Genomic DNA, 12,072 nt, shown 5'->3' on the forward strand with positions numbered 1-12,072 from the left:
TACAATTCATACCTTGAATTTAAATATTGGCACAAAAAGTCCTCCAAATATATTTTAAAAACCTTAATCCAGCCCATATAATACAAAAAGTCATGAAATTAAAAATAGTTCGCATCAAATGCAAAAAGCGAATGAAAAGAAAGAGAAACGACAAATTTTCCACGACGAATACATATTATCAGCGGCTTCAAAGAGACCTATTTACAATGTACCTATTACTTAACAAGCTACGTTACATAGTACGTTTATATTACGTTACACGTAATATTATACCTTTCTATAGGATATATACTAAATATATATCGTGCGTATACCCGTCTATACCTATACCTTAAAGCCACCCTCGTATCTCCTACAAGCCCTGTACCCCCTGAAAACAGACCTATTTACTCGTTTATATAGTATTTAACTCTTCTAAGCTATATATTTAGCATCATTTACCTTTATAATAATGCGTGAGACGTGTGTCCTAGAAAGTACGTACTTTGCCCGAGAGGCTCAACAGTGTCATTTTCGTAAGTAGACCAGATCTTAACATGCGGTTTATCTTTCTGTTACACCTTTGTAATGCTTTTTGTTGGGCCGGATTTTGGTTTCTCTTACGGGGAACGTAGCGTTGCGCCTCTAGATTGTGAGAACCCGTTTAGAAATTATGCGTTTTCCTTTCCCGTAAGAGTGACGGGCGCACACTACGCAAGTACGAACATATTCGAAGCAACAATAAAAGAAAAAAAAGAACGAAAAGAAACGAGATGAAACGAAAACAAAACGAGAAAATGTTCGCGTTCCTTGTCAAACATTTCTCGTAACATTCTTTCTCTCTTTCTCTCTCTCTATCTCTTGGGAGCCATCCAGCAGCGGAGGAAGGATCAAAGAAATAATCGTAAAATTTCGCAAGAGTAACACACACTCGATGAAATTCAACGCTGTCAAAGCAATCGATGTGACGTAAATGTTAATCGGCCGGCAACTCGATCGTAAACTCGAGCGAAGAGAGCTTTATACGCTCCTCGAAACTGTAAGAGACTATTAATGTTAATGTCGTACGTAAACGTCTGCTCTACGTGAAAATCGATTTGTTGCATCTGAGAAAGTACACGTACATTATATTATCATTATTATATATGCATAATATATACATATGTCTATTAATAAATGTCCGTACGATTGTCCGCTATGATAACGAGAATGCATACGCGTTGCAATATATGCACGTCACAAATATTTATATATAAATAAATTAATATATGTCTATATATTCGAAAATTTATTAACGTGTTATATATATACATATATAGAAATCATACCTACGACGGTAAAATATGAGTGGTATTTAAATAAACTTGAAATAATATTTGGAGCGAAGTTTTCATTTGTTCGGACGGATATTCGAAAAGAGAGCAAATCAAATTCAGGCGAAAGAAACAAGTATGAACAAATAGAGAGAAAATAAAGAAAAATCAAATGAAAATATGTGACAGTGAAAAACGATAATGTTGTTGCGTGCTTGACGTAATCAAAACCAGCCCAGGTAGAGAGACATTAGGTACGAAATCACTAATACTATTAATATGTATCAGTGTATCTTTTAATGGCTAGAATAAACGCTCTTATACTTTTCCATCTGCGTATATTGTGAGAGCAGCGTCAATATGAACACTAGAATAGTGAAACAGTAGTGTAGTATTGTGGTCGGTGTTTATTTTCAATATTGTATCGTCGATATAAGTGTGGTAGTGGTGCCGATAATGTGTCACGCGTTTTAATGGAAGAGCTTGGAGCACAGTTGAATTCGGTGGGGAAAAGGTTTTTGAGGGGTGTAGTTGAGAATTTAGAAATTTGAGAATTTTGGAACTTGGTAATTCCATAATTTGGGATTTTTTGGAACTGTAGAGATTTTGGAATGTTTTTAAATGTAAAATTATAGCGATTTTGGAATTTGGAAATTTGAGAATTTGACATTTTTCTAATGCGGAATATAGTGATTCAGACATTTACAAACTCGGAAATTTGGATTTATGACAATTTAGGGACGTACAAATTTGAGAATATTTAAAATTTCAAATTTGGGAATACGCTGGTGCAGATATTTAAAAATTCAGAAATTTAGATTTCTGGTAATTTGGAAATTAAGGAATTATAGAATTTGAGATTTTTAAGGTATCGACATTTGGAAGTTTGCAATTGTCAGGTTTGAAAGTTTGAGAACTAAATTCACAGATTTCACAATTTAAAAATTTTTAAATTTATTTTCAAACAATAACAGATTTTAATATTTGAAAATATAGGACTTTTGACGTTTAAAAAGTAAAAAAATAATAATTTTGGATCTTGGAAATTGGAAAAGTAATTTGGTGATTCAGTATTCTTAAAATTTAGGATTTTGTCAAAATGGGGATATAGAAGGTTGAATTCTTTAATTTCTACTCGTGAGAAATTAGGGACTTATGAACTTGAAGATTTGGAAGTTAGTAATTATTAAATTTTGAAACTCAAATACTTGTTCATTAGTGAATTAATCAATTAGAAAATATTGAAATTTCAAAATTTGACGATTTTTGAGTTTGTCAATTTAAAAGCGAGGATACTTCAGAATTTAGTAATTTGAGAATTTGAAAATAAATAGTTGTTTTTAATTTGAGGATCTTCGAATTTATTGATTTTGGAATTTCAAATTAGGAAATGTAGACTTATCAAACTATTAAATTGCCAAATTGTCATATTATTAAATTGTCAAATTGTCGAACTGTTGAACTATGAAATTGTCAAATTGGCAAATTGTCAAACTGTCAAACTGTCAAATTGTCAAATAGTCAAATTATCAAATTATCAAATTATCAAATTATCAAATTATCAAATTATCAAATTATCAAATTATCCAAATTATCCAAATTATCCAAATTATCCAAATCAATCCAATCGTAAATTTTTCAAGTTCTCTAATTTAGGTAAAAATCCTTAAAATATATGTATATGCGCTGAATACGCTCTATAATTATCGCCATCGAAGTTTATATTATAAACCTACTAAATTCTAAATATTAATTAAAAAATTAAAAAACGTATAAAGCAACCGAATAATTAAGTATTAAAACGCCTTCCAAGTTCTCAAATATAAAATTCTAACTACAACAAACTATCAATAATAAAATACTTCACACATTTCTCGTCTCTGCACACATTCATCTGAATCTATAAAACACAATCCAATTATTTAATAATCCTACTTAAAAATTAACAAAAATTTGCTCCAGATGTCGCATCTTCCTCGCAATCGCACGACACATTATTGGCCCTTAGTTAATATCTAATAAGCTACATAGTCAGCCTAGCAAATATTACTTAACGGTAAATGATTAACCAATACCTTGAAGGCTACAATAACCATAGATCATAGGAGGGTTTATTTTGTCGTAGATTGGAAACACCTCGGCCGCGCGTAGTTACTAGTACCTTGTCACAGAATTTAGTCGATGCGCTACATAGTCGATGCGATATACATATATAAATAGTCAGAATCTTAGTTGTGTGGTCTTTAAAATTAGTATAAAATTATGAAATTTCATGGATGCCTTTCTTTCTCTCTTTCTCTCTCTATTTCTGTTCTACTATATTCCACACTATTTCTCTGTCTCTATCTGTCTCTTTCTCTCTGTTCTCCTTCTCACTGTCTAACCTAGAAGGCTTTTAATTCGGTTTCTTGTTTCAATCTTTTCTTTCTTTAATTTTTATCCTTTTCTCATTGTTTGAACCTAGTCATCCGTTACACTCGAACCGTCTACTCCGACGAATTTCTGCAACGCTTCGCTTTATACTTAACTTGTCTCCATGTACATATCTTTAATTGTCTACGCATACCTTTGCCTGCACGAAGAAAAATATTGCACGCGTGATCATCGGTTAACCAATACCTTAGAGAACTAGCGATTATTTGCTCCATCGACGATCATTCCGCCGCGATCGTAGAACATCCGATACTTTTCTTCGTGCTTAGTTGCAGAAATTTCTGTTCGGTCTCTCGAGACCGGTTGCACTAACCGATCGAAGAAAAAAAAATAATAGCAAAAAGTAAATGAAGGGAAAAGAACGACAAAAGATGCAAAGACTACTTTTTTACCTATACTGATCAGTTTCGACTCGGTATTAATGTGATCTGTTTTTCCTTATAGATTTTATGTGGTCCCTGGCAGGATTACCTGATGGTGAGTATGAAATATGCACGAACATGTTCAACAAAACGACTCCAATGCCCGGTGATATGCCTACCGTTCCATAACAACATTCGATCACGTTTGACGTAAGAACATCGTTGTAATATTTACGTGCCAATCAATCATGAAACCAATGGAAATTCTCTATTTGTTACTCGCACGTTACGTTCGAGTCAGAGGTCTCGTGCATGATTCACGTGATCAGGTTACGTTACAGTTCGGATTTTGCAAAAAAATGGTTATCTTCTGGAAATTTTACATCGATGTAATCACTATGCTGCGAATGTTAATGCATTTATCGTGTCACACCCTTGGGACGTAGGTGAAACGAATGTAATTTCCGAGTTGTTGCGAGAATGTTACAGAGACATTCTCTTGATATAATTTATTATTTCCATCAAATGTATTATACGTATATGTTTGTTTATCTTTGTATATTTACATTTATGTTACATCGTATGGTTGTATATTTAATATAAATATTTAACATAAATGTAAGTATATGAAGATAGATAAATACGTCATATACTTATATAACACAATTTGTATAAATAATAATTTATAAGATTTATATTACAGTATATTAATATTAAATATTTATTATATTCAGTAGGAAAAAGCTTTTAACACATTATCTCCTCTTTCTTGATTTAATTTAACTCTAATTATTAATATAATTTTCGTGGTCATTTTCTTTATTTTTTGTTATTAATTTTATTTTCTTTAGTTTAAAAAATATTTATAGTGATAAATGTTATGCCTTGCTCATTGTATGCATAGTGTGAATATTTACAATTATATGTATGTACATATAAATGTATACATTATGTATGCACTATCATATTACGTACATACGCAATTAAAATTAAATTTGTGTACTTAACATTAATTTAATAAAATGTAAATATTTTCGGAAGCAATTTTTCATTTATTATAAAAAATATATATTTTTGTTGTGTCCACATTTGTCTCAAAGGTGCAATATACTGAAATCCACAGAATTTAAATAAATTATGTAACCTGTGAGAATCGCAGACAATAGTTTACATGATTCATGATCAATTTGTGGTCCTCGATATACCATAAATAGATAAACATATGCAGTATAGTAATTACCTTCTTGTATAATTCAGCGTAGTATTAGAGAGATATTGTGATCGAGACAGAAATGCATTATAGCAGTTGAATTTCAATTAAAGCAAAATGATTTAGTTGTTTGAAGAATAATTTTATAATATTTTCGAATAAATGTATTGTGTGGGGTAATACGGTACGTATATGTTGAAAAAGTACTTTACGCGAGAAAATGTAGATAGTAGATCATAGAGAACTTACATATGGTAGGTGGATATAACATTTTAAGTTCAATGATTTAATCTGTTGAATTTAGGGATTATTTTATGGTAATTAATTTTCTTGCGGTGTGTTAAACAAGTTCTAATTTACATTATTTTGTGCAATGGACGAAATTTTAATGAGTTTAAATTAGAGTAGTGAAAAATTCTCAAATTTGAAAAGTTAACGATTTGGAAATTTTGGAAATTTGAAAATTTTGAAGTTTTTAGATTTAGAAAATGTAAATTGTAAAATTTGTAAATTTGAGAACACTGGAATTTGGAGAAATGCAGTTTTACGAATTTCGAAGTTCACGAGTTCGGAAATTTAGACATTTGAGAATTTAAAAATTTGGAAATTTATGATTTACAGATTTGCAAAACTTAGTAGCTTTAATATTTAAATAAAGGGACTCTTGAGAACCTAGGGATTTTATAATATGAAAATTGATATGTTTGAGAAATTTATGAAATTTTGACAAGATTGCGAAATTTCAGAAATTTAGAAATTTGAGAAAGTTAAGAAATTTTATCAACTTAAAAAACTTAAGAAAACTTAAGAAACTTGAAAAATTTAAAAATGTTGAAATTTAAGTATTCAAAAATATGAGAATTTCAAAATTGAACAAAAGTTTGAGAATTTGATATATGAAATGAAAATTTATTTCAGGAACTTATTTGATACCGTGCAAATATTAGAAGAATGCAAAATAACGAGCAATAATATTTCTAATTAATCTTAAAACCTTTAGACACACGAAATGAACGATGTAAAATTACATAATAACCAATTATCCATTTTTTGCTCAATGAAATTAGAAAAAGAGTTAGTAATTAGTAACAGAATTAATTCAAAGTAATTATACCCTAAGTACCATGACAATTCACCGTTTAACATTGTATAGTCCTTCCTCAAAATTCAAAGTTGGTGTCATTTATGCAGGGATTGAAAAAATTAAAAAGTGTCTATTTTGTACTATTTATTGGTTTTGACGCAAACAGTCTTGAAGAATAAGAAAAGTACATAACTATTATTAGCATTGATTTTTTAAAATATATCTGTAATACAAGTTATGTAATCTAATGTAATAAATTAAGTTCCAAAAAAGAAGATACTTATAAATAAAAAATAGATTATTTATTCAAATAAATTTTCATCTAGAAAAATAATTTAGTAGAATAATTAAAACTATAACTAATTTAGACAATTATCTATCGTATTATAGAAAAAATCGTGTTACATGAAAACAATAGTTTCAATATCTTTGTCAAGTTATAAAAATTTGTATAAACTCGTATTACACAAGACTCTACTGTATACCATAAATGCACAAATGTTCGCAGTCAACTAATGACAATTAGAATGAATAATTAAGAATGAATAACATTCACAAATAGGAGTTGCAAACAAAATTAACTAATAACAATTATAAACTGAGCAACATTGCTAATAACATTTACAAGCCTGAACAAAATTAACTAATAACACTTACGGGCCTGAACAAAATGAACTAATAACAATTACAAACGCGAACAAAATTAACTAATTTTCAACATTACTAATAACAGTTATGGACATGAAGAAAATTAACTAATAACAGTTGTGAAATTTATAGTTTTGGTTTTAATATAAAATCTGAAGAGCTACTTTTCTCCACGAGATCTCATTGCGATTACATATATGTCTTTCTTCGTTAGTTCTATCAATCAAAAACACTGAAGGAAGACATACGATTACCATGAGATCATCTAGAAAAAAGTCAATCGTGTGCACCAGATAATTGAACTGAGAGCAATATAATAATTATTTTCAATCCTTGCGCTAATACGATAAATAGAAACTGACATAACCTTTAATTTTGTTCGCAGGTTTCCCAGCGGCGGCGTACACGGCATACGCGGCAAGCCGCGGCTATTCTGGGTACCCTAGTTTCGGACTGCCCTACCCGACAGGTAACCACCTTAGCCTTAACCACCTTAACCACCATAATGCGGCCCACATCGCGCCCTTGAACCTGAACTTGAACCTTATACAGGCGCAGCCTGCACCCCATCATAATCCACCAACCCCCACACCGCTCTTTTACCATCCCAATTTGGACCTCTACAACGCCATGCCTCTGTGAACTAACTAATTATGTATCAATAACAACTCGACTCGAGCTATGCGCACACTCTAACCCCATTGCTACACCAACTAACTGTGCTCTCGCTGTCGCTACTCGTCGCCGCCTTTGTCGTCGTTCTAACACGAATCGATCGTGGCTGTCGAACGATCAGTCTCGATTGATTTCACGGGAAATTAGGCCTGATTCGAGGCAACGAGTGAACTCTGATCCTGTGCAGCGCAAGGATCTCTGGACTGACATCTCTTACGAGACTTTCGAGATCCTTCGGGTCTCCGAGACATAGAAATGTTTGAATATCCAAGATCGAGGATCCTTAAGATACGAGTGAGGCTGTATTTACGGAAATATTCGTTTGTGCAAAGATCGAACCACATCCGTTCGTTTCTGATCTACGATCCTTGTCTCTTGGGAGTGCAAAGGCACGCAAATTGTTGGAAAGCAGTTTTCGTGACGGACTTCTTTTTCCGGACAATAATCGGGAATAAGTTATTACGCGACGTCACGGATTGACGTTCCTTAAGAACGATTGTGCTTGCGCGCTTTATGTCCTCTACGGAGGATACTGTACATTATTGAGCAGTGTCTGCTCAAGCTCTGACGATCGGGCGACTTACGAAGCTACGAGCCTAGCTCGATACGAAGGGGATGGTGAACATTGTACAAAATCGTATAAGTTATCGTATCGATATAATCTTGTCGAGTTTAAGATTTAAGGGTAGCGATAAGAAAATATTGACCTCCTCGAACTTTCTACCCTGTTCCGTGTTTGCTCATCGTTTCAGGCATATTTAACAAGCGATCGATTCGATTCGACGTGCTGGATAAAACGCGATGAGGTTCACGCGCGAGTTATTGCTTTTTATCGTTTGAGCTGTTTGTGGACAATGATCGTGAACGATATTCGCGTTTGTAGAAATAAAAATTAAACTAAGATATTGAAGGTCTAGATTTATAATTTTGTTGTAGGGTGTCTTTCAAAACTGCACACTTTCAAAAGCTAATCTGTTATTTTGAAACTTGATCAACGTTTGTGGACGAATTTTGTAAACTCGTGATTTGTGATGGATTTTGAAAGAACTCTGATTAGATTTTGAAAGTGAACGTGAGTGAACCTAATATTTTGAACAAAATGACTGCTTTAAAGATGATACGATGCATCAAATAAAAAGAATATATTATGGCAATAATGCGAGTATGCAAAACGAAACTTGAAGAATTAAATAATCATATCTATAGCAAACGATTAAATACACCAATACACATTGCGAGTTAACTATGAAAAAGTATACGAACGTACTAAATTGAATATTCACATTCCAATTTTAGATGCAAAGAAAGGTATCATTATCTTCATTAAAATTTAAAGGCTTTGAACGAATGTGTGAAGTCGGTATATGTACAGTCACGTTCTCTAAATGTGTTCATTTATCATTTAACGATCTAAGTCCACTGTTACAACATTGTTCTCGATTCTGGGTGTATAGCTGGCTGCTTTATACATCTAACCCTTTCATTATTGTCCATAAGAGTTTTGTCAAGGAAGAATGGAACTCGTTCACTTTGTGAGAACTTTTGTTCGATAAATTGGATCGATTATTGAAATTAGAAATCTTTTATTACGGTTGTATTTATAGTGTACATACAATGTTTGTCTGTTTTATAAGAGTTATTTGAGTATTTGTACACAATATAAACTGTAATTAATTTTAGATATCTTATTTCGGTCTTTTTTATTTATTTTCTGTTTGTAATAAACTGTACCAATGTCAATGGTACAAAATCATTTAATACAGCACAGGTTATATTAGGTTATCAGAGGTGTGTTATTTTGTCATATTGGAGGCGATTTCAAGAATTAATTTTCTTAAAATTATATCGTTTCGTTTGAAGTTATAATCAGAATATACAATTCGAAAATTCGGGAAGAGGATTTCTGTGATTTTTGTTACTACAAATCAAAGAATATGAGAAATAACAAACTTAACAAGTAGTTAAATTTAAATTTTGGTTCGGAACAGTTCTTTTCTATTAACCCTTCCAATATGTCAATATGCGTGGCTATAGAAGCAAAAGTAATGAGTCACAAAATTTTTGATTAATTTTGTAAATAAAATTATTTTATTCACGTTTGGACATTGAAATGAATAATTTAATGTTTAGACATACAAGAACAGTTTTCAGTCAAAATACTACAATAGTAAGTAATTACAGTCACCCTCAACAACAACAAAGGAAATCAAATGCAGTTACTCATAAATGTATTGACACCTCATATGTCTCACATGTTTTACATGATGAAAGCAGCTTTACTTTTTATAAAACTTTAATGTGCCATATTTTTTAGTAAGATAAATTATGAAATCATAAACATTATAGGTAAACAATAATGTTTAATTTTATCTTTAGTTTTCATTTAAACATACACAATCTATTGTCGTTATAAACAATTCATTAATGCTGCAGCAAAAATTATATTAATATAACCCTTGATTAATTTTTTTCGAAATTGGACGAATTTGATTACGAAATGGTATACAGTTTATTTACAATATATTGTTACATTTGGAAATAGGAGAAGAACAAAAATATATGACAAATTCAATATTTTGCATAAATATTTATAAAACATTTAATAACATTTATTTATTCCATCAATACACATTTTCATTTTATAAATGCTTTTAATAAATTTACAGATTTTCACAACTTCAATAATTTTTCGATTTCCTCGTTTGTTAATTACGTTGTTCTAATTTTACATTTTATTGTTACACTTATTCTAATAGATGGTACAACCAAATTTTCGTCTCTTTGAATTTTGTTTGGTTTAAGTAAGAAACCAATTTATTATCTGCCCACATCACTGCTTCTTTCGTTTCTATAAATTATTTTAAAATAATAACTGTATCTTAGTATACAAATTATTTGTTACTGAATTGCTATCCCAAATATAAATTATAAATGTAAGTACAGGGAAAAGAAGAATGTAAATAAATAAAAATCCTAATAATATTATTTCTCTGAATACCAACAATTTTTCAAACAATCTGTACAAAACTTACCAATCGAATATACCTTAATTACGAGGTCTGTCCCAAAAGTATCCGACCTTCCTTCATATTTCTCTGCTGGTGTTAACCTGCGTCATCAGGCTGGTGGCATCCTTCGAAGTAGTCAACAACCTTTCCACTTATGGAAATAGTCCTGGAACTCGTTTTTCGGAATAGCCTTTAGAGCTTTCGTCGTATTAGTTTCGACCTTTTCTTTATCGTCGAATCGGTGTCTTTTGAATGGCATTTTCAATCTTCGAAACAACCAAAAATCGCAGGAAGCTACATCAGAATTGTACGGAGGCTGATGGAGCTGTATGACTTTGTGCTTCGTCAAATATTGTTGCACAAGATTCGATGCATGCGCTGGTGCGTTATCGTGATGAAGAAGCCAATCACCGCTTGACTAAAACTGAGGCCAAAACTAGTTTTCGGTATTGCAAGATCACATTCTAGTTCTCGCACAGTCAATCGACGATTTTTGTTGATCGCAAGTCGCACACGTTCGATATTATTAGGTCTTGTTGCCGTGGAAGGCCGCCCAGAGCGTAGGTTATTATCAACAGATGTGCGGCCATCTTTGAACCGCTTATACCACTCTTTGATTTGTGTGTTCCTCATATACTCATCCCCAAATGCCTTCTTCATCATATCGATGGTTTCCGCACAAATTTTTTCAAGTTTTAAGGAAAATTTGATGTAAATTCGTTGCTCCGATCTTTCCTTCATTTTTCACAACAGCAGAATGCGACGAACGTAAAAAACGCTTCGTAAAGAAATGCACGTTGCACATGAACTAAGGCGTCCCGACGAAAACTGCGATATCGTGGGAGTTCGTAAAGCTTTACAGTTGATACTCATACCCGGCAAATGACGCTAAAATTGTCAGGTGCGAAGAAATTAAAGAAGGTCGGATACTTTTGGGACAGACCTCGTATGTACCTTGAAAGTATATTAATCAAGGTTTATGCCAATTTACATAACAATAAATAATCTAATATTATGCATGAGTGAACATTTCCATGAGTAACTGCATTTGCAAAGAGAAAGGAAATTAAACAAAATTTTCTAAAATGCAATTAGTGTATGCAGCAGAAAATACCTCTCAAAATTTGGCTTTCAACAATTAGATACAAATGGTTCGTTTGCCTTTCAAATTGCAAACATAATTTACGTTATTGTGGTTCTCGTGATTCACCTGGGTAAGCAGAAACCCGCGAATGCAAAAATGCTGTTCGAAAAGGCTGAATTCATCGAACTGGGACAAGATAATGAGGGGTTGATGTATGAGAAAAGTTACGCCGTTGAAACAACCCCGTGTTTCTTACCCCTATCCGCTCGATAACAG

The 12,072-nt window shown here is 32.0% G+C and overlaps 1 protein-coding gene across 6 annotated transcripts in view; it reads left to right on the forward strand.

The window, feature by feature from the left end:
- Positions 1 to 12,072, forward strand: part of Rbp6 (RNA-binding protein 6) — a 1,376,067-nt gene that overhangs the window by 1,284,960 nt on the left and 79,035 nt on the right. For 5 of the 6 annotated variants that reach the window (XM_076538305.1, XM_076538303.1, XM_076538302.1 and 2 more), the window contains 2 exons: positions 4,170 to 4,202; positions 7,415 to 7,498. In XM_076538305.1, coding sequence (XP_076394420.1) covers positions 4,170 to 4,202; positions 7,415 to 7,498 — 117 coding nt within the window. The remainder of the gene's footprint in view (positions 1 to 4,169; positions 4,203 to 7,414; positions 7,499 to 12,072) is intronic. The other variant, XM_076538304.1, reaches the window with a different exon arrangement.

The sequence above is a fragment of the Megachile rotundata genome, chromosome 12 (genome assembly GCF_050947335.1).
Source record: "Megachile rotundata isolate GNS110a chromosome 12, iyMegRotu1, whole genome shotgun sequence".
Lineage (NCBI taxonomy): Eukaryota > Metazoa > Arthropoda > Insecta > Hymenoptera > Megachilidae > Megachile > Megachile rotundata.